The sequence below is a fragment of the Larus michahellis genome, chromosome 15 (genome assembly GCF_964199755.1).
Source record: "Larus michahellis chromosome 15, bLarMic1.1, whole genome shotgun sequence".
NCBI lineage: Eukaryota > Metazoa > Chordata > Aves > Charadriiformes > Laridae > Larus > Larus michahellis.
The window spans coordinates 3,993,929-4,017,520 of NC_133910.1; the positions used below are offsets into that span (position 1 = coordinate 3,993,929).

At 47.5% G+C, this 23,592-nt stretch overlaps 1 protein-coding gene across 1 annotated transcript in view; it reads left to right on the forward strand.

The window, feature by feature from the left end:
* CACNA1B (calcium voltage-gated channel subunit alpha1 B) overlaps positions 1-23,592 on the forward strand; it is a 312,680-nt gene that overhangs the window by 224,595 nt on the left and 64,493 nt on the right. The window contains exons 20-26 of the mRNA XM_074608904.1: positions 2,143-2,964; positions 4,189-4,403; positions 7,022-7,142; positions 11,320-11,449; positions 13,419-13,478; positions 14,009-14,115; positions 23,052-23,148. Coding sequence (XP_074465005.1) covers positions 2,143-2,964; positions 4,189-4,403; positions 7,022-7,142; positions 11,320-11,449; positions 13,419-13,478; positions 14,009-14,115; positions 23,052-23,148 — 1,552 coding nt within the window. The remainder of the gene's footprint in view (positions 1-2,142; positions 2,965-4,188; positions 4,404-7,021; positions 7,143-11,319; positions 11,450-13,418; positions 13,479-14,008; positions 14,116-23,051; positions 23,149-23,592) is intronic.

Sequence of the window (23,592 nt, forward strand, 5' to 3'; positions counted from 1 at the left end):
TGCGCGTCTCTACCCACCGTGGAGAGCTGCAAACACAGAGCACGTGGCTTCCCATGGGAAATCCTTGTAGATTTCCCAGGTTGGCAGGTCTGGGCACTCAGAGGAGGCTTTGCATGTTGCCCGTTGATTCCGTCTAAAACCAAATAAATCTGCTGCTGAGTGATAGCACTGCAATCTTCCGTAATGCTGAACCAAAGAGAAATGGCAAGCTATTGCCCGCTGCGATGAGCCTGTCCATCCTTACGCCAGGGGTCATTAGGAGAGCTTGGGGGGTGCTCTGCCCTAACGAGGAGCCTGCGCTCCCTTTGATGAACCTGATCTAGTTCAAGATGTCCCTGCTTTTACTGCAGGGGGGTGGGACTAGGTGGCCTTTAAAGGTCCCTTCCGACCCAACACATTCTATGACTCTACGTGGGACTTTTGGTGAGCGGGGCTCTAAGCTACGTCCCCCGCTACCTTCTGGTATCGTTTACATTGAGAACCGGGATTTTTGTCACCCGTTCTTTTGCTGCGGTGTAAACGAGGCGCTCAGCTGGTGGAAAATTGGTCCAGAATGTCCCTCTCGGGAACAGAGGGGGGTAGATTTTTAGTTGTGCTGATTAGCTGTGCTCAGTCAGATTTCCGGATTAAATCAGATCCCTTCTCATCCGCCTGGGTGCCCTCATCCCATCTGCAGCAAGACTTTAAATAAGCGGTGGGGGTTTTTTTGCCTCTTTAGCAGAGCCAGGCGGCAGCACCCTCCCTGAAGAACCCCCCACAGAGCTCCGAGACGCAAAGCCTTTCCGACAGCTCCCACCGTGTTACATGCGCCCGTCTGAACGCCGCCTCCCCCAGGGTCCGCGCGCGTGTGACAGACCCTGACAGTCCCGATCAGCGCAGACACACGCAAACGCCGCTTTCTTCTATTGTCAGGGCAGCTGGGAAAGCGCGTAAGGAAAATGCATCTGCCTCCCGTGTGGGCTGTGTGCGAAGCGCTGGAGGTCGGTGAGCCCCAAGCGGCTCCTCCGGCTGCAGAGGTCAGACTAACATCTGGGAAACGGAGATGTCTGAGCAGGCTGGTGGAAGGAAAAGGATTTTCCTCTCTTTGTTAGAAAAAGTTTCACATAAGGAATAAAATGGGTGCTGATCCTCCACCAGGCTAAATCCAGAACTCCACCCTGGAAGCCAGTGGGTTCACTTTGATTTTACGCAGAAGCAGAATTTGACTTGCAATCTTCAGGAAGAAAGAAAAAAAAAAAAGCCTTCTTTTCTTGCTTTGGGTGGGTAGGTGACACGTTTGTGTGTGGTGGTCAGAAACCAAGCGCTGTGCCGAAAAATGAAAGCATTAAGGCAATGCCAGTGGAGGTGTCCTCATCACAACAGATGACAGAGACAGAAAAGAGCAGGTTTCTCCAGGGAATAAAGGTGCTGTCGACACATCCGCATCTCCGTGTGACTCTCCCAGTCCCTGGGGCCTTTTCACGGTACACAAAACAATTTTCCTTTCTTACTTGCACTTTCCCAGACTCCGGTGATGCTTGGGCTGGATGGTCCATCCTCACCTCGGAAGGATGGCGTGGGTTGAGAGCAACGGCTTTCCTGCGCCATTAGCCAACGGGCCAGTGCAGCCTGAGAAGTGACCCCTGTGGCTGGCTGGAAGGGGCAGGGGCTTGTGGTGCCAAGGCTCAGATCCACAGGGACACATTTAATTTCCCCTCGCTCCTCCTGTCAATCTAACATCTCTAACTTGACACTAATTTGCTTATCCAGACATTTCCAGGTGGGGAGAAGGGTGCTGCTAATTTTTGGGAAGCCTTGTAGACTGTTTGAAAGCTCAGGCTGTGCTCTATGATTTTTGTGCGCAAAGACTTTAACCCTTCAGACTACCCGAGGCTTTCAAGGGGGATGGCCACATTTTCCGGAGGGCCTGTTTCATCATGTCTAACGCGTGCGGGAGCAAACTAACACTGATGATCCTGCTGGCTTTCCCCACTCATGTTCTCTCTGCCAGCCATTCTCTCTCCATTCCTATAATTTCTTTGGCTCAACCCTCTAATCCCCCGTCTCAGCTGAAAATTTCTTCTAATTTTTTTGTTTAATTGCTTTTTTGGGGGAATTGGTGCAAAGTTGGGTACTAACTTTTCCCCTTCCTCCCCTCCTTAGCAAGCAGCAGAACTCCTCCAAATCCAAGTCCGTTTGGGAGCAGAGGACCAGCCAGATCCGGATGCACAATTTCCGAGCCAGCTGCGAAGCGCTGTACAACGAGCTGGATCCGGAGGAGCGGGTGCGATACGCGACCACCCTGCACATCAGGCCAGACATGAAGACTCACCTGGATCGGCCGCTGGTGGTAGAGCCGAGGAGTGAAGGGAGGAACAACATCAACAAGCTGAGCCCTGTGGACGTGCAGGAGGTGGAGCAGACCAAAGTCAGCTCCACCGATGGCGCAGAAGCTCCGCGGAAGCACCACCGGCATCGGGATAAGGACAAATTGGGAGAGCAAGAGAAGGGGGACTTGACCAAGGATGAGAACGGGGAATCTGGTGCCAACAACAAGGAGGAGCGGCACAGGCAGCACAGGAGCCGCAGCAAGGAGGTGGAAGCGGGGAGCAAGGAAGGGAAAAGCGATCGCAACAGGGGCCAGGAAGGGGGAAAGAGGCACCATCGCCGAGGGTCGGTGGAAGAAGGCGCTGAGAAGGAGCACCGTAGGCATCGGACTCACCGGCACTCTGCTGAACGGCAAGGCAAGGAAGGCAACGGGACAATCAACGGGGCCAGGAGCGAGCGGCGTTCCCGACACCGGGGAGGGTCGAGGTCTGGGAACAGGGAAGGAGAGCCGGGATCCAAGGGCGAGAACGGAGAAGAGCCTCACAGACGCCACAGGTTCAGGAACAGGGCGCTGTCAACGTACGACTCGGTGGAGAAGGAGAACGGGGAGAAGGAGGGGGAGGCTGGCGAGAAGGAGCACCGGAATCATCAGCCCAAGTAAGTGAGTGCTGCGGGGCCAGACGCGTCCCCGGGACAGCTCAAAAGAGACCCGAGACCCCAAAAACCTTTTAGGAAATGACTTATTCCCCTCCCCATGGCGTTCCCTGCCGCTCTTCTTGCACCCACACCATCTACCACCGTAACCTGCAGGTCCATTTTGCTTAAATCATTACTGGCAGAGGCTCCCAAAGGTGCCTTTCGTCCACGCTGGCCCATAGAATAGCTCAGGTTTAAGGAAGGGGAGTATCCTTGGTGTAAATACCAAGAGACCCTCTAGGACATAAGGCGGAACAGCAAATTTCACAGCCTCTGAGGGGCATGTTTTGAAATGGTATCCAGTCTCGCTTATAGCCCTTTGGTTTTCTTTTTTTTTCGTGGTGAGCCTGTCAGCTGCATCACCAGTTGTTGCGCCACGTGGCTTCTTCCATTAAGAACAATGATGTACCCCATTGGGCTGAATTCTTATGTAAGTCAAGTGAGAAAAATAGTACTCGTGAAGCATTTAGAGTAGTTAATAAAGAAGGATGGACTGCCTTTGCAGCTTTATTAGTCTGATGGAAACGAAATTTCACTGGGATTCTTTGGAATAGAGTTCATGTCACCGTGGAGAGCTGTGAGTGGCACTGAGATAATAATTTTCCTGTCTGTATTATCTTCCTTTCAGATGGATTTCACAACACTTTGCATACAGTTTAGTCTGATCATGTGCACAACCTCACTTTCCTCCTCACTGAAATAGAGCCACTGCCGCAGAGGAACACAGACGCTATTTAGTCGCTTAGAGTGACGTTACAGAGTGGTTTAGGACTGGAAAAGAGAATCGCCACATTTAAATAATCCCTCAGGAGACCATTAAGCAGCAGAATGTCAGACTTCATTCAGAAACCAGCTGATGCTGGAAAGCTAATGTCACTGTTCCATGCAAGTGCCGTGTGGTCCTTGCTGATGAACCTCGGTTCCGAGTCGCATTAAACTGAATAAAGTGACGTTTGGTGGCACAGTTCCTCTTAATGTTGTGCTTGGATGTTGGTTCAGAAGGTCTCAGAGGAAGAGGTCACATACTGTGCTATCAGTAAGTTGTCCCGCAGTCTGTGACTTTTCTGCAAGGAATTTCCATGAAGAAAAGTCTATGAAACCCAGCAAGAGGTGCAGCATCAGGGCACAGATGTTCTCTACGTCCTTCCTGGGCCACGTTTAATAAAATCTGCTTTTCTACCTTAGGGAGAGCCAGTGTGAGATTGAAGCGAGCGGAAGCGTGAGTGTCCCCGTGCACACCCTCCCCAGCACCTACCTGCAGAAAGTGCCGGAGCAGCCAGAAGATGCTGACAACCAGAAGAACGTGACGCGGATGATTCAGCCCCCTCTGGACAAAACCACCACTGTGAACATCCCTGTCACTATCACTGCCCCGCCGGGGGAGACCACCGTCATACCAAGTGAGTGCCCTTGTCCCCCTGCTGTTTGTCATGAAACTGCCAGAAAAGAGGTAACTTTCTAAGGAGCTAGCAGCACGCGCTGGGTGATGGGTGCTCTTCTGGCCACCAGCATCCTGGCAATAGAAGGAGAGGGAGAGCTTGTTGTTGATACAGGCTCTAGAATTCAGGCAGCCTGCAGGAACCCCCAGGGTGAGGGTCAGCTGGCGGCTCTGGAAAACGCCAGGTGAGATTCCCTGGAGATGGCTCACCAGAGGACATCCATCCATGTATCTTTACATAAAGGAAAGATGCAAAAAGCAAGAAAAACAACAAAATGTAGTAACCGAGAGCTGTGCGGCAAAATAAGCAACTTCTGCAGCAAACCAGTCAAGACCTTGTTGTGAGCACAGGAGTGGGTCCTCTGCTTGCTCATCTTCCTCTGCTGCCATGCTGCAAGCTGCCACTCCAGCAGTGTTCTGCTACGGTTCCTCTGGTGTCCCAGGGCCCTGACTGGCCACAGGTCCCTCAGCAGAGGACAGGGGAGGCAGTGACATTGCATTCAAGCCCATAGATAGAATTCACGCCTCTTGGCTTGTTAGTTGACCCCGCTGTGGAGCAGCAGGTCTTTCATGGCTGCACAGCAGTCACAGCCTCCATGGTGTGACCCTGCTCCTTCGGGTTCCTGCACGCTGGAGCTTCTTGCTCCAGAATTTCGGAGAATTTCGGAGCTTCTTGCAACCCTCCACATCTCCGTTTCAGTAGATCTCTCTCAGCTTGTCCTTTTCTGGAGCTCTGTCCCTTGGGTGTGTCAACACAGATTGACACCATTCTGTGGATGACCCCAAGACCGTTGTGCCCATGGTCTGCTCTGCAGCCACCAGCCTCTTCTGCCCAGTTTGTGGCACAGCCCAGAGAAGTCTGGGGAGCTGCAGGGGGGGGATGACAAGGAGAGGTGCAGTGTGAAATCCAAGAGGTCCACGTTAGGTCACAGGCTGTCAGGACTCTGCTTTCCAAGAGGCACAGACAAAGCCAGCAGTGGCTCCACCTGCTTCTTTCAGTGTTGTCAGCCACGCAAGACTTGTCTTTTTTTCTTTTTCCCCCTTTCTTTTTCTTAAATGGTAATTTTACTATGTTGCAATACCGAATTCCCGTCAATCACAATTTATCAACCTCTCTCTTTCCTGGCCATTTCCCGTGTATCTGGCTTGAGATACGTTAAAGAGTTTATTGAACATGTCACTCACACACAATGAAAGGTCATTTTGCTGCAAAAATAAAATAAAAAGTAATAAAAAACCTGCACCTAACACTTTATAAGTGGGTGGGGTTTTTTTGATTCTAGGGCCTGTGAATTAATCGACAAGTGTATATATCTGTATAAGAAGAGAATTTGCAGTGTAAAATGTTTTCCAGTTCATATATTGGAAATTATCTTAAGTAAATTATCATGTAAACCCCCTGCAAGTAAACTTATGATGGAAATTAGAGAATGTATTTCTAACCTTGGGGAGTGAAGTTCAGAACAATCTTCGAAAAGGGGGTGATGTAAGTTAAAAACCTGGTGTGAGATGGAGCTCGACACCTTTCTGCCTGGGGAGCTCTGCCAAAGCTGGGGTACAGTATGCAGGCAAAGGGCTGGGAAATCCAGGGAGCCCCTTCCACAGAATCAGAGAATGGCAGGGTTGGCAGGGCCCTCTGGAGATCACCCAGTCCCACCCCCTGCCAGAGCAGGGTCACCCAGAGCAGGTGGCACAGGAACGCCTCCAGGCGGGGTTGGAATGTCTCCAGAGACGGAGACTCCCCCACCTCTCTGGGCAGCCTGTGCCAGGGCTCTGCCACCCTCACAGCAAAGAAGTTCCTCCTCATGTTGAGGTGGAGCTTCCCATGCTCAAGTTTGTGCCCGTTACCCCTTGTCCTGTCCCCGGGCACCACTGAAAAGAGCCTGGCCCCATCCTCCTGACACCCCCCCTTTCAGTATTTATCAGCGTTGATAAGATCCCCCCTCAGTCGTCTTTTTTCCAGACTGAGGAGCCCCAAATCCCTCAGCCTTTCTCCATCAGAGAGGTGTTCCGTCCCCTCAGCATCTTCCAAGTCCCTGTTCCCATGCTGGGAAATTCAGCAGTCTTAGCCCCAAAACTATTAAAGCTCATCTATGAATTTGCTCTTTTACACGTTCCAAAGACAATCCTGCTACCGATCTATGGGAAAATATAGAGAATTATGCGTTTGGTTAGACTTACCGTCTGTCTTTCCATGAATCCCTAGTGAATCCTCTCTCCCTAATGATCTATGGTAGTTTGGAATGGGATTTCCATGCTCAGTTTGGCAGCTCTTGTATAAATAAGCGTAAGGTTTCTTTGTTTGTCTGCACTGGGCATCTTCATTTCCTGGCCGTTTCTGATACATTGCTTGTCAGTGCAGCAGTTAAGGAGTATAATTGCCGTGTATATCATACTGTAGTAAATAGCAGCGATAATAATCAAATGATTGTTCATCACATTTAATCAACATATTCAAAGGCTGTTTGCTATCCCAGCTGCATTGTTTGCATATCCAGCTGTTGCAGGCAGCCTGCTGGGGGAAGACTGCAGATACATTTTTAACTCTCTGTTTTCTCTTTCCTTAAATTCACATTTCAGTGAACAACGTTGAATTTGAAAGTAAAACTGAGGAGAAGAAAGACGTCGATGACTTGACGAAAAACGGGCCGAAACCAATCTTGCCTTACAGTTCCATGTTCATCCTAAGTCCTACAAATCCGTAAGTCCTCTGACGATATATTACTGCTTGCGGGTCGCAGGTACTCCAAGCATGGGTATTCAAAGCAGCGTCATCAGCTTGATCTTCATCTCTACCAGTCAAACTCATCGGGAAATTAAATAAAAGTTTATGTAGGCTGCGGACCAGATGCTGCCTTTCAGCTGGGCTTTCCTGGGGGAACAAATTGCCAGGATAGGAAAAAACAAGGTGCTTTAGGTAGACCCTCTCTAACTGCCCTGGTGGTGGTCAGGTCAGTTGTAGATCACTGGTGGTGGGAGGATGGACGATCCCTGGGAGAAGGCATTATCTATCAGGAGAAGCAGGTTGGGTTTGATGTCAGCAAATTCTTGCAGGGTCCTCAGCTGGAATTCATGCTTTTTCCATACTAGTACCCTCGCATCACTGTAAACTTCGAACATCTGGGAAAACGCGAATATTTTTCATGTGCCGAGGCTGAGAGTACAGTTTGTGGGATCTGTTGGGATTGCAGCATTTCTTCCGCTTCAGGCGTCTTGGCCTCATGGGGAACTTTGTACTCAAAGCCTGTAGATACTGAATGTGTCGCTCTGAAGGGCTGCAGGACCAGACAAGAGCAGCAGGGGTTGTAATAATTGTAGCATGAAGGCCTGTGAGTCATTTTAAGCAGTAACTTAAGGCAAAGGAGGGCGTTCGCAACTTCTGCCAGCCCAGAGATCTGCTAGGAGCAGACGCGATAGCTTCTCTCTGGCTCAGGTAGACTTGCTGCAGATCCCAGATGTTGCTCTCCGAGGTTGTACTCATGCTCGGATACCTAAGGTGGACTCAGGCCCTTCCTTTGGCAACTCCATTTGGTGGAAGAATGAGTGCTGCTACACCTCCTGCTACTCAGGATGGTGAGATCCTGGCTCCTGCGCAGTCAATGGAACAAAACGGGCTGCTCCGTGTACTCATCTTTGACATCAGAGATGCGGCTGTGGCGGAATCCATGGCACCCCAGATGGTGGGCAGGCTGAATACTCTCTTTAACCACAAGTGCCAGCGGTGTTGTTCAGGCTACGGCCCTGCATGCCTCAAGGTGGTACAGCTGTGAGCCCAGAAGGAATCCATCACTGGGAGAAGATAGAGACGCTCTCTCAATGCCAGCTGGTAGAGAGGAAGAATAACCCCAAACTACGGCTAATCTAATCTCATCTCCGAAGGAAACAAACTGAAGACTCAATACGTGCCTCTTCTATCTCCAACCCACAAGAGAGACACTTGTGTTGCCCCTTTGCCTTCTCCAGCCACCTGCTGGGCAGACCTCAGGGTGCTTTAGGGTAACTGAGAGGAAAGCCCCGAAAGTTTTCCCTTTTCAGAAGGCTGTGGTAGCATTGTGCTATTTCAAATAAGGGAACGTGTCCTTTGAATTCATGGCAAAGGCAGCGAAGGGGAGGGGAGGGCATTAGATGAGGTGCTGTTGTGGTTTTGGCCAAATCGTCCAATGGCCGGCAACAGATGCTCCCCCGCAGCCTCTAGTACACGGAAAGGAGGAGGAGAGATAAAGAGATTTACGAGTTCAGAAGAAACTAAACTACTTTAATAAAATAATAATAATAAAATAAAAAGGAAAATAATGAAATAGATACAGTATGTACAAAACCGTATTAAGCTCCCAGGATGGCGTCACCGGCAGGCACTGGGGAAGCCCCAGGCTGGACTCAGCGATGGGTGGGAACCGTGTTCCAGAGTTGGAGTCAGGAACCCACGGATTGGGATCAAAGGCAGATGAACAGACAGGGTCCTCCTCGGACGTCAGCCTTTGAAGAAAAGAGAGTTGACCCTTTGATCCCTCAGCTTGAGCGTGAGGCAGATGGGATGGAATACTCCCGTTGGTCAATTTTGGGTCACCTGTCCTGTCCGCTCCTCCCCGCGGGTGGGACCCCTCTGCGCTTTTCTGCTTCTGACCCTCCAACGGGGCAAATAACGAAATGAGCTGACCTTGGCTGTTATAACAGCAAGTATAAGCAAGAGCATTTCTGCGTACCATTCCTTGGCACAAACTGTCTTATCACTCCGAACGAACCATTTTAGACACAACATGCTGTTAATTTCAGAGAGTTAGAAGAGGCCTAGCTAAGAAATAAAATTAGTGAACAGAAAGTTGGTTTTGTTTTACCTCAAACCAGAACAGGTGCACTCATAGTGGGATTATACTTCCTCGGCCAAACCTGAATTACGGAGCTTGGCCCCTGTTTGGTTGGATAAGGAAACAGTATTTCCCTAATATTTGGTAGCTCAAGTCTTTTTGTTGTGGAGTGACCCCCCAAAATGAGTGTGAGCTGTAAAATGCTAAAGGCAGCGGTGCAGAATGGGAAGCCAGATGGTCCCAAGCCCAAAAGGGTCTGAGCTGAGGAGAGGACCGGGCAGAGGGCAAGCAGCAAGACTTCTTTATTTCACACGTCCGCTGTCTTTTCCCACCTCATCCTACTGTTGTGACCTTCTGAGCCTCATAGTCCAGGATTTAGTGTGTTGTTTTAGGCATCTTGCAGTTTTCTCCAGCACACCCCCCCCACACACACCGTCCCCCAAAAGCTGTGCTAAAAGACTATTGAAAAAACAAAGTTCACTGGGAAAGAGGCATTGTAACACAGGGCCCAGGGGAAACAGCAAGATGAAGACCAAACTCTAGGAATGTCAGCGGCTTGTTTTTCTTCCCCTGGGCAAGATGCAGGCCCAGCTGGATCCCCCCAGGTGTTTTGGCTGGTGCTAACTTCTCAGGAGAGGTCTTTCAGCTTCTTGGGCTATGAAGGTTTTCACCACATCTATTGCTACCTCCCTCCCTTCCCAGCCCCGCCGGGGATGGGTGACCCGGGTCCTGCTGGTGGGCAAAAGAGTTCTGGGAAGCAGAAATGAAAGGTATTTCCAAGTGCCACCCACCTTCTCAAAACAGGCGTGCATTTAAAATGATTTCCCAAACACTGCTGGCAGTTTACAAACGCTCCCGCATCTCACTGCTGGTCGTGAATGGTGAAGATCCAAAAACAGGGACTTGTTAGTTCATTGATGAATTGAGTTTGATGCACGAGTTAGTTACAGTTACAAATGTTGTTGAAAATGTTGCCTTTCACCGCTATGGATTCATAGAGCACATGGATGATAATCCTCTTCTGTCGGATTGATAACCGGAGTTAAGGGATCCACAAAAGCACTTTTCTTCAGGTTGTTTTGATTCAAATCTGTTTCCTCGCTGTTTGTGGCTCTATTGCGTTCTGAATCGATTAGCAACCCAGAGAAAATGAATATATAAGTGGATGTGAAAAATAAATTTTAACTCTAACTGTCCAGATATTTGCTTAGAGGAAATGTGAGGTAGTAAGTGAATTACGTTCTCAGATAACGAGGTTCTTGCCAAGTTGCACACATAATTTGATTCAATGGCAGAACCAAAGTCCTTTATTCAGCTGACAAATATGGGGCAAATATAGAGTTCTCTGTGCAGTTAAGTATTTGTGAATTGTGGTCAGGGAGAGTTATTAGCTGAAATTTGTGAATGGGTCTACATTACTTCGAAATTGAAGCATTTGTCGCTTTTCTTGGACACAGTTTGTGAAGAAAAACGTTAGGTTAAGGTAATCAAATATATTACTGTAAAGTATTTGTGCAGCTTATAAAGCGCAGCTTAGAATAAAGTGCAGGCAGAGGTACCTGGCAAGAGAGAGACTGCTAGAAGTAAAGCTCATACCTACGAAGCCAGTTTCAGCTAAGAGTCTCACAGTGCATAGCAAATATCTCAATCTTAAAGGGACTAGTTGATATTAAAAGGATTTCAAAACTAGTTTTGAACTCGTAGGACTTTAGCCTGTGAGTTCAAAGTGAAAAAGATTGGTACACCAACATAATTGTTAGAATTGAGTCTGAATGCTTGAAAGCTCTCAGTGCCCTTTTGATAGATGGTTAGATAAAGGGATGGGTAGATGTTGTTGCTTTGCAGAGGGCGTAGAGACCGGTGCAGATGTTAAATACCCGCCTTTAACTCTCACCACAGATCTGTTGCAAACTGGAGTTTAAAACCGTTGATCCTAGCGTTTATTTTCTTACCACTATTGTATTAGGAATCCTAAAGGTGATACTCCTGATGGACGTTGGCCTTCTGCCAGTCTTCTGCCACTTGACTTCCAGCACCCGCAATAGCCCTCCTGTGTGCTTATGTTGTTTGCAGGATTCGCCGCCTCTTCCACTACATCGTCAACCTGCGCTATTTCGAGATGGTCATCCTCATAGTGATAGCCCTCAGCAGCATCGCCCTGGCTGCAGAAGACCCTGTCCAAGCCGAGTCACCGAGGAATGATGTGAGTACCAACCAACATGGCCAGAATAAAGCTGTCCTGCTTCTCCCGGCAGTGATGCACATGGCATATCTGTTCCCATCTCCCAGAGATAACGTGGTGCACTGGCAAGTGCAAAATGGGAGCTTTCTTTAATAACACGCTCAAACTAGCTTGTTCTGCTATGAAAACGCTCACAATTCCTGTCCCTTTCTGCTGCTTCAACCACCTTTGAGTTTGAGAACTTGGAAATCACTGGTTGTTTGGCTGGTGTGACTTACGTGGAAGAAGCCTGCAAAGCCTATGCACCATTCAGCAATGGGAAGAGCTTCCCCAGTCACAAGCCAGGGCTGAAATTGTCCTAAAATCCCCTGCTCCTGCTAGAGCAGAGCCTGAGGAAATAAAACCAGATATGGCTTTCTAGCATGGTAGCAATCTGCTAGAATTAGTAGAAAATCTGCTCATCCGTGGGTGTCAAACCAAAGTAGAAGACTTCATGGATGGGCGCTGTTAGGAGCAGAAGTGGAGTGTGCCACCTTCCGTGCAGGAACGTGCAGCCCAGGCGCGTTCGTCAAGCAGCCAGCTGGGTGTCTTTATTCGAGCACATTCACATGAGGACACCGGCACCGGGCTGGTTACAGGTACACGGACAACTGGGAGCCTACAGAACTGGGGATTAAGTATAGAAATTGCAAGGTGCAGTTGCCTAATTTTGGACTCTTCAGCGTAGATAGTTGCAGTGTGTGGATGTAGTGTGATATTTATATTGACAACATCCATCCACTGCGTATAATCGTATGAATCCGACTGCGAATAGGTGCATGCCATCCACAGAATTACGTTAAAATTTAGGAGGTATCTATAGATATTTGAATGGACTGGTATTGCGCTTACCAGGATGTGTGCCGTGGAGTCCGTGTTCATCCAGCCCTTAAACAGATTAAGGAACTGAATTGCTTCAGAGCACAGTTGGCAAACCAGGTCCGAGCAGGAATTGCCTGGCCTGGCCTCCTGCTTCTGAATCTGGTCAGTATTAGCTTTTTCCAGAAGAGGATCCACGAATCCCTGTATCTGCAATGAGATGAAGTAACTACCAGCAATCTATTTTCCTCATCCTTAATAACCATGGAATCAGTTTTTCAAAAAGGACTTTATCACTCTCTTACTCTCCCAAGGTCTTTAATAATACTGTCACCAGCTCCAGCAGAGGAGAAACCCAGGCTGCTACACAGATGCTGGCAAATAAGCTCTTTAGGAAAGGGTATTTAAATAATTCGATTTGAAATAGCTATTTTGCCTTATTAAACCTGCCATACGTGCAGGTGCACTGAAGCAACCCATGGGCCTGCATACTGCAGTGTGGCAAGGACCGGAAAAAATGTTGCTGTTTAAATCAGATGATTCAAGTTTGTGCCTAAACTATTTGAAAACCTCCCATCAGATGATATTTCCCTGTTGTAGCAAATAGACCATTGCTAGAATAGACTTTTTGCTCATGCGCAGATTATTTCACAGAATCCCAGAACGGTGGGGGTTGGCAGGGCCCTCTGGAGATCACCCAGTCCCACCCCCGGCCAGAGCAGGGTCACCCAGAGCAGGTGGCACAGGAACGCGTCCAGGCGGGGTTGGAATGTCTCCAGAGACGGAGACTCCCCCACCTCTCTGGGCAGCCTGTGCCAGGGCTCTGCCACCCTCACAGCAAAGAAGTTCCTTCTCATGTTGAGGTGGAACTTCCCATGCTCAAGTTTGTGCCCGTTACCCCTTGTCCTGTTGCCGGGCACCACTGAACAGAGCCTGGCCCCATCCTCCTGACACCCCCCTTTCAGTATTTATCAGCGTTGATAAGATCCCCCCTCAGTCGTCTTTTTTCCAGACTGAAGAGCCCCAAATCCCTCAGCCTTTCTTCATCAGAGAGGTGTTCCAGTCCCCTCAGCATCTTCATAGCCCTTCACTGGATGGTCTTCCCTAATACTCATTTCTCTTTCCCATGTAGGCTCTGAAATACTTGGATTATATATTTACGGGTGTCTTTACGTTTGAGATGGTGATCAAGGTAAGAATTTTTCCAAGCAGAACAGTTCACCTCCCCATTCAGATTTCCATCATCTACTTCTGGGAAGCTGGAGGGAGGGTGGAGCAGGACGCCTGGAGCGATGGTGATGGGAAGCCTTAGCTCGGGAACAGCACTTGGAAGTAGACAGTGCCCAACAAATGCCTTTCTGTATCAGCTCACCTGGTTTCTTTAATCTCACGTTTTGTGGAGGAAAATAAGAATATCTTTAGTAGCTGTGGTTGTGTAAGAGTGCGTGTCTGTGCAAAGAATCCTATGTAGCAGTTGGTACTTTTGGCTTTCGTGCTTTTGGTTATGGATTATTGGCTTCAACTTTGGTTTTGACGGAGCTGTCTGTGCCTATTAGAGATGGGCAGCTTGACTGAGCATCTAGACGTTACCCTGCTGCTGTGAAGCCCCAAAGAAGAGTTTGTGAAGGGTCATTTGATCAAGGACCTTGCTCCATACCTTGGTAGTCTCGATTTGGTACTTGGTTTATTAAAACTCTTTCTTTTGCTGTGTTTCTTCTGAAGATGATTGACTTGGGGCTGTTACTCCACCCTGGCTCCTACTTCCGTGACCTGTGGAATATCCTGGACTTCATTGTGGTCAGTGGGGCCTTGGTGGCATTTGCCTTCTCGTAAGTACATTTTCCTTAACGTCCCAATTTCTAGGAAATAAGTTGCAGAGGAGGCAGGACGCTGGCACAGAGCTAGTTGAAGCGTAAAGTTTGTGGCTCCATTTCTTGGCAAAATGTTCAGTTTCTGCCCTTTATCATCCCGTAGCTGGGGAAAAGAAAAAAAACAACAAAACAACAAACCCCTAAATGTGTGTTGTAGAATATCTTGAAAATTCTCCCAGCTTTAGGGTGAGTCCATTCACTGTTCATTCAAACATTAAGCCAAGATTTTTGTGACCGTTTGGCCAACTTCTTTTCAAGGACACGTTATAACAGTTTGTGGCAGTCCAGTGTCTTCAGGCAATTGTTTTAAAAATTGTTCTTACTGTGAAAAAGTAGTTAATGAAATCAGCTGATAGCTCGGTGAACTCTTTACGAAACATTATTTCTAGAGTCAGGGGTATTTCTGGTTCATATACCCTTGCTATTTCTCTCTCCTCCTCCTCCCTCATTCAGGGTACTTGCCTTTCCAGAGAGTTTTACTTCTGAGGCTAATTACTCCCTCCCTCAATCACAGCTCTCTATTTGTGACATTAAATAATGTTCCATGTACTTATTTAATGTCATGGAGTATTCTGAGCAACAGGCACAGAGGAATTGCTTTTTGAGAGCGAAGATCAGCTTTTGGTTTGAGCATTTTTTCTCAGAAGAGACCAGAGGAAGAGCAATGCAGGTTCTTCAGAATTTGGGGAGCTCAGGGTTGGACGGTGGAAAGAAATTTTCCACTTGTAGTTCTGGACCACGGAATAATTGTATTGCAAATATTTTCCTGAGACATTCTAAGAGGTGACCTGGAAACAGGCTACAGGATTTGGCCAGATTAATCTTCTGCTAAATTAGCCTTGAGTAATTACAGTGAACGTTTAGCAGCCCATGCCCAAACTCCACTCACCTGTTTGTTGACACGGTGATTAGAGGAGGCGATGAAATTAGCACTGTTTTACTTGCTAATGAGAAAAGGCATTCACCTTTGTCAAGGAACTGCGGAAGCGTGTCTTGTCTATTTTAGACTGGCAGTAATTTTTGGGCAGACAGCCACCGCCATTGCTCCTCTGACGTGCTCTGCTGATGAAAAATACTGCCACGTCCCTCACAGTGTAAAAAGTTAGTGGGACCTTTCTGGCAAGGTTGGCCTGGCATATTTCAAAGGAGTTTTTCATCTTCTGAGGTGCCAAAATTCCTTTCGCATCAGGGCTGAGAGATGCATATTTCAGATCTTCTATTCTTCATGGCAAATGCTGGATAAAAACCACCGAAGCTAATTTGACCATGGGGTGGTTCAACAGAAGGAGGTGGGATTGGCACTCTTGAGTTGAGGAGTGACACTTCTCTTTTTCCCTTTTTTCCGAATAGGTTGTATTAAACATGGAATAGGGAAATGCACCTTGAGATATACATGCAAATTCTTTAATCCTCTATTTTTTTTTGTCAGCTGTGACCAGAGCCTTCCTGTAAATGATTAGATGATCCAGCCACGCCGTTTGCTGTCTTTCAGTGGAAGTGACAGTGACAATTTTTTGAGGCTTTCTGTGCCCAATCCTACACTGAAGAATTGTTTTGACCTTGGAGCAAGTCATGCTTTTCCCTTTTTTTCAAAGGGACGCTTCCCTCCTCTTTAAAGACGATGTCATTATTCCTTAGGAATTTGCTTTTCAGAGGACGGGAGTGCTCTGCCGTAAGCAAGGTTGTCAGCTGGTCTGGGGAGTGTCTTACCTAAAATTCGGCATCCAAAACCAGGGTGCTTTTTAAGCTTGACTAGGCTTGTGTGTGGCTCAGTTTCCCTGCATATATATATATATATGTATGTTAGCATCACGTCTTTCAGAACTGGATGTGGTCAGACTGAGTTAAGCAAAAACTTACTGGCAAAAAAGTTTAGCAAGTTAACGGAGCTCCTCTGAATTGAAGAGCGGTATAGAAGTACAATAACATTAATCACAAGTATAAGTTGGCAAAACAATATTACCCAAGTCCGTGGTTCACCGAGAATTTCTTTTTTTCGTTAAGAATTCAAACTTTCAAGGCAGACTGGGAAAAAGGGGCATTTTGTGAGCCCTTCAGAGCTAATCCCTGTGCTGCGAGAACAAACATCGGGGTTTGCCTTTAAAACATCTTCTCTTTGAGCAAGATTTTCTTTCAAACCCGTTATGGATTAAAATGAATAATTTTTAATCCTTCTGAGCCTCTTTGTGCTTAGGTTTTCTATTGCTCACGTCGGGCCATGAATATCTAACCTCATCGGCCTCCCAATAAATGACTTGCACATCCCCTGACTGTGCTTCAGAACAGCCTGCCCCAAGCTGCTTCTATTTTACATGCTCTTCGAGTAAGTATTGAGCAGGGATTTACAGAAAGCGAATGCATAAAACCTGCCTGCCAATTCACTGCCTCCCACGTGAGAGCCAAACCTGTTCCTGAGACTTGGGAAAATTTGAATTTCTTCCGTGATTTTCATCGTGACGGCCACCTCTGCCACTTGTCCACGTGGCAGCTGGCAGCGGGAGCGCTGACGGCCGATTCGGAGAATACTTGCAGTATCTCTGGTCTAATCTGAGAGCAGGAAATCCAGTTCCCGCTAGTCCAGTTACGAATACTAACACGTCTCGGACTGTTCAGCTGGAAATTGGGTAGATAGTCATGTCCTCAGCTCAACTGAGTCGTTGAGTTAGACCAGACGGACGCAGCGAGCCTGCTGAATTTTGATAATTCTGAAAAACGAGCTTTTGGAGAATAAACTGGGTGAACTTCATTGTTTTGGATTTTTTTAGTGGGCTTTTTCTAGCAAACACTGCAGTCCTGTCACTCATCATCAGTGTCACTGTAAAAATGTATTTAATGTGGCTGTTCGCAGTTTGTGTTTGCAAGAATGCACAAACGCCATGCAGCGGGTGGGATTTAATTCTCCTGTACGTTCTTGCCCTCGTTGGTGTCCAGGAAAGCAACCTTTTGCTGAATGGACACATCACTGAAAACCTAGGAAAAACAGAGCTCCCTGAAACGCTTCCATCCGAAATATTGCAACAGCCTATGTTTGTTTAGGCATACGAGATGGTATCAGTCATTGCTGCAAGGTTCATAAAATCCATCTCGGCCTCTCAAACCAGCTATCAGTCTACCTTCTGCCTGTAGCTCTTTAGAAGCTATTCTGTGCTCGACTGTAGTTCAAAAAAATTAATTTTTTTTTTTTAAAGCAAGGCCCCCAGTGAGACGCTAGAAACATAAATAATACTGATGATGATGATAATAAAATAATGCCTTCCACTTAGCAATGTATTTCAAAGAGAAATCCCTCTCTTTTTCTAGAGATAAACATGCCACAAGCACACAGACAGGTTTTAGCCTTTAGGGAAATAGAAGTAGAGGAGCTTAAAGCCAGCCGGTAAATTTGTCATCAGAATTTACCAGCCCCAGGTGCAAAAATCTCTTCATTCAGTAGAAATAGCTGATGAATAGCAGCAGAGAGAGATTGCATCTTTACATTTTCACCAACAGAAAGGTGGCTGGGACGGGCAGAATTTCACGCTACTCTCTGAAAAAGCAAAGAGCGTTGGCCAGACAACGGAGAGGTTTATTACCTCCCGAAGCATGGGGAGGGTGAAGGTATATTTTTCCTGTCGGCTCGTCAGGCTGATGCGCCGTGGGGGGATGTGTGGGTCTACGCTGTAGAGCAAATCTGTTGCTTCCCTGCTGGTTTGTTTTTACGAACACTGCGTTGGTGGGTGTGGGACCGGGGATGGGATTATCTGCCAGCGCGTATCTCTATGGGCATGGGGTGCACTGTATAGCCTTATGTTTCTGTTTGTCATTGACTCTGCTCTTTCTTTGTCTTCTCCTTGCTGGAATCTCTCTCTAGGAGTTTCATGGGGTAATACGTTATTCCTGTCTCTTGCTGCACTGTTATGCCTGTCAAACGTGTGTACACACACTTGCCACTGTGGAAACGAACCATGTTACACCCATTGCATCGACTCCTTTGTCCCTTTATTACTCATTATTCAGTGAAACCTATTTTCCCTTAACAAACCTCATTCATCCTAATTTTCTTTAAGCAGAGGATAGAAGCAGACTAGAAAGCCACGTAGACTGGAGAGCCTTGACCAGAGAGTCAGAAGCAATAATAAGCAGATATATTTGTACCAAAAAGAATTGAAGGGATGACTTAGTGGGTGCATCGTTAATGTGTGAGTTGCAATTCATGACAATCTTAATAACTAGGTTTAAAGAAGGAGTTTTATTCTTGTTCAGAGGATTGCACCTCTAAATTGCATTAGCAGTGCTGGAAGCTTCAGGACTAATTTTGTGCAGTTGGGGCAATGCGACATTGGTGAAAAGTCTTTGACACCCAAACAGAGCATGTTTTGAGAGGTTGGCAGGGGCAATTTGTAAAGAAGGAGGTAGCAAAAGTTGCATTTAACCATCTACGGGGCAGATGGGGAGGGATTCTTTATCAGGGAGTGGAGTGATAGAACGAGGGGTGACGGTTTTAAACTGGAAGAGGGGAGATTTAGATGAGATATCAGAAGGAAATTGTTTGCTGTGAGGGTGGTGAGCCCCTGGCGCAGGTTGCCCAGAGAAGCTGTGGCTGCCCCATCCCTGGAGGGGTTCAAGGCCAGGTTGGATGGGGCTTGGAGCAACCTGGGCTGGTGGGAGGTGTCCCTGCCCAGGGCAGGGGGGTGGCACTGGGTGATCTTTAAGGTCCCTTCCAACCCAAACCATTCTGTGATGTTCTTCAAGGCGGTGGTGGTTTTGTCATCGGCACGGTTCTATGTCGGTGACAGTGGGGGAGACAGAGCTGCATCATCTCACGCTGCAGCTGTGAGCAGGGCAGGAGCTCGGGTGGGCTCCTCCACAGCAGATAACCCTGGAATGCGATGAAAAGGAAGCAAAGAAAGGTCTTTGGTGTTGTCCAGGAAATTGGGCACTTCTCTCTTTCTTCTGTCTAGGAAACCACATCATTTAGGCCCTGGAAGAGGGTGGCTTTGTGCTTGGGCAGAGTTGTGTGACCTCATTTACTCTTTGGTGGAGGAATTCACTTTCTGCCTCGGGGATTTCAGGCAATTGCAGAAGGCAGCGGTTCCACCCTACTCTGAATATTTGATGGCATGACTCTAAGAGGCCCACGTTACGTGAAATCAGAGCTGCTGGCAGGAGCAACAGACACAAGAAGCTTCCATTTTAAAGAACTATTAATTTTTTAAAGGATCTTTTATTTATTAAAGGAAAAAAGGCCAAGTAAAGCTCTTTTAAAATATTTTTAATGTTTTAAATAAATGAGCAGCACACTGCCCCAGAAAAAACCAAACTGGCCTCATGCAACCACAGTTGACCTAATGCAATTTTTTCCTTCGTGATGTTCTTTATTTTTTTTCTTTTAAAGTCATTGGACTTCTGTTGGCTGTCTGTCTTTATCCTGCTTGATCTTCTGTAGCCCTTCTGAATTTTGTAGCTGTCATTCTGCAGTCACCTAAGATCTTGTCCTTCCGTAGCAATTTATTTTTGTTGTGAGAAATGTTCCGGTCAAATGTGTGCTTGTGTACACCTTTGGACTGAACCCTACTTCCATCCAGAGCTTTTATTTTGTGTGACATCTAGCTGTGTATGAGAGTGGTGTAAAAACCAATATTGGCAGAAGGGTTTCTTAAAACCACCAAAAACAACCCTTAAGGTTTTATTTGACAGGCTGAAATAGTTGCAGACCCACTTAACTAAAATGTAATTTGCATCCCTCTAGTTCAGAGTACCAGTCCGTTGAAAAAGCTTTCTCCTATGGCAGGAACCTTGCTGTGACAAGAAATAAGTGTGATTTTTCAGGATTCTCTATATGACTTAGATCATAAATCCCATTAACATTTAATTGGCTCACGCTCTTTATTTGCTTAGGTGCCTGAAAGGGAAAAAAAAGAAGAAAAATTAAATCAACCTTTCTTAGTGTCCTTCGTTCAGGCAGAAGGAATTTTGCAGGGCTGGAGCTGGCTGCCCTTCACCTCCAAGCTCTCGGTGCAGTCATCCGCACGCCTGCCCATGCGAGGGAAAAACAGCTCCTTCTCTCTTAGTCCCAGGAGGAAGGATTTGTTCTGCCCCACCTATTCACTAGTCCCCAGTAGGTCTGTTTAACCTTCCTAGAAGTATTAAGTCCACAGAGGTTGTCACTTCAGGCTTGGAGCCAGCCCTGAGACCTGAGCGAGCTCCTTCAGAGCGGAGAAGTGTCTGTGTTCTCGCCTTGAGCTTCCCTTCCAGGAGGCCTTACTAGTACAGTTGCTGTTCGGTGCAAATGCACGGCAGCAGTAAACAGGTGGTGTTTACGTCTCCTGGAATCAGCAGCACTGGAAGACGCCTCACAGAAATATTCGGTGGTTCTGCTTGAACCCCGGTGAGGACTGTTGGGGTTTATTTGTTCTGTTGGTACCTGCCAGTGGCTGCTCTGCTAAGCTGGGCTGTGTGTCTTAATCTGCAAACCAGAAACGCGGCCACAAATGATCGAGAATTGGGTATAGTTCTGGACTGGGGTATCCCACCTCTTTTCTTTTTTTCTCCTTCTGCCCCAACCACAAGTCCCTTAACCCTCTCACCTTCACTCTTCTCTCACCTCTACCTTCCTCACCTCCTGCCTCTTCACCCTGTCTGCCCTGGCTTCCTCATCTATGGCCAGGCAACATGGAGCAACCCAACGATTTGCTTGGTCTTGCAGAGGGGAGAGGGTGGAGGGAGCCGCGGGGGCAGCCAAGGTGATGGGCATGTGCTGGGTGACCATCAGCCATGGGGCCAGGCTGGCTGGCCAAGCCAGGTGGTATCTCCTCCCCAGTAACCTATTTCCCCTTGTCCTTCCCTCCTGCCACTGACTGTCCTCCTTGAGAGGCCGAACAAAGTGCTTTGTGGCCAGGGCATCGCTGAGGATCAGACAAAGCTGCCTGGGGAGTAGGGGAGCTCCAGTTTGGAGCTCAGCTGGAGGCTATGGTGACAAGGAGACAGCTGCAGTGACCGTGGCAGGATCGTTGCTTGCTGGGAGTTGGTGACTTGAAAGCAAGTATGCAAAGCCAAACACGGGCCAGATCTTCAGTTAGGCTAAAACCCGAAGAGAAAGCCCGTAAAGGCTGTGTTGGCAATGTCTGCTTCATCTCGACCAGATTGAAGGGTCTCTAATGAGAATCAAAAATGATTTCTTTGAAATATGTAATAGTTAGATTGTGGCATTAAATCAGTCCTGTAACTCCATGAGTATTAGCTCAATCACCTGGATTTACAGCCGTGCCAACAGTCAGGATCCATCTGCGGCTGACTAAAACGTCCCCAAAGCAGCCCTGAAAGACGAGACAGGGAAAGACCAGGTAACTCGCCATCCTGCTCCCCCCTCTCCTCCATTTCGGTTAAATCATGTGCAAAGGCAACTTGTGTTCAACCTATAAGTCATCGGGATACAACCCACGGCCCTCCAGAAATTCCTTGTGTCTGACTGTTTATTGCATTTCAGGACAACCGCAGAGACTGGGAATTGGAGAAAGAGACCGGAGATGAGACAGGAGTGTGTGTTTCTAGGTTGCGGATTCCAGTCTGGTGTTAGTATTGAGCAGTACAGCATTAGGATTGAGTTGTTAGTCTTTTAGAAGTGGATAGATTGCACAAAGGCACCTTCCAGAGCCGAGCAAGGTCAGGCAGCCACGAAACCGGGTGGTTTCCTCCGCTCTCAGTGCTTGTCCCTTAGCAGAGTGCCAACGGCGGGGGAGGCTTTGCAGTCCCCTACCCGCGTGTATCTCTTGTGTGTCTCTTGGGTTCCTTATTTTCCTATTGCTTTCCCGTTGGAGAAAAGAAATGTTTAGCAAACTGGAAGAGCATAGAATAGGTATCTCAGCATCCGTTCAACGTGTTATTCATTCACACCTGTGTTACCTCAATACAGTCTCAGACCCAAACCCGTAGTCATCAACAAAACTCTGTTGAAGGTTTTCATCCCATTTTTCACTTCATATGAAACGAAGGGGAATGCCATTGTTTTGCTGTTGGGTTGGAAAGAGATGTCACTGTGTCTTTTTTATGTATTTTGGAAGTGCACGAGGAAAGGAACTCTGTCCTTCCCCTAAAAACCTCTTAATGGTAACAAGAGGAACGGTCTCAAGTCTTGCACTCACTTTTAACAACAAGTAAAAACAAAATGTGACTTACAGCACCTGCATGCCTGAGTGGGAAGTTGCCCTAGCACTGTTCCAGGCATGTAATATGCTGTCATATTACATGTTCCTGCATGGGTTTGGTAGCATGTCTTCCAAGAGAGACTTGAGGATGAGGGTACGGGCATGGAGTAGCTCTGGTCCCCGGGAGAGCTCCATCTGTCACCATGAAGGCTCCAGTTCCCTCTGGCCACTGCTTGTCTAGACACAACGTCCCTGCCAGAGAAGTGCAAGAAGCACACAAAGAAACATGCTCCTGTCTCACCCAGGTGCGTGGGAGGGAGGAGACCCAAGTGTGACTTTCTCACTTCTCCTGCCTGGGGCTGGGATGGATATACCGAGCCTCCTCTCCTGGGGGCTGCTGCCCTGGCTTTGACCGTTGCCCTGGTGGGGAGTTGGGGCAGGAAGGTCACCAGTCCCTGGGTGATGCTCGGTGAGTAGTTGGGAAGTGAGCGAAGGCTGGAGAGCACGTATGGCTGAACGCTGCAAGGACCACGTCCTGCCCGCAGCCTTCCTCCTGTGCGGTGATTAACGCGTCTCAAGTGGGCGTTCTTCTCCATCCACACTCCATCTGCATCCATGGTAAGGATGGCACCCAAAACCTGTAAAAAAAACCCAACAAACCCAAACCACTTCCACAACCAAAACCACACTGGGTACCTATAGACATTTTGATTAGTGACCTGAGGACCAAACAATTCCCTCTGTTGTTCTTGTGCCTTTTATCCCTTGCAGAGGAACCAAAGGCAAGGACATCAACACAATCAAGTCACTGCGAGTTCTCCGGGTCCTAAGACCGCTGAAGACCATTAAACGGCTCCCAAAACTAAAGGTTAGAGAATAACCACCAATCTTTCCTTCTCTGGAGGTTTGCAGCTGATCTGGGTGGAAGCTGATGGACTAAACTTGAGCCAAGTTATTTCTGTTCCTTTTATTTTGTTGCAATTAATCTCTTTGCCAGATATATAAAAATAGCTGTGCAGATGTTTAGCAAATGTCAAACACTTGTTTCTTTTGCAAACATTGTGTGCAATATTATGAACGATTGTGAAGCCAAATTAAACCCAAACTTCTAAAAAAAGACAAGAAAAAAAATGCAAATAAATTAAATTACAGTTCGTAAGTGTGATGATCTTAGAAATGATGTCGGAGAAAATAGGTTTTGGAGTATTTGACTTTCCCTAGAGAACTTCACATGAATATTGCAAGGTTTTCCACGGTCTGTCTAAAGAGAAATGTCATTGCTGTATGAGGACTTTTAATCCGTTCATCTTTT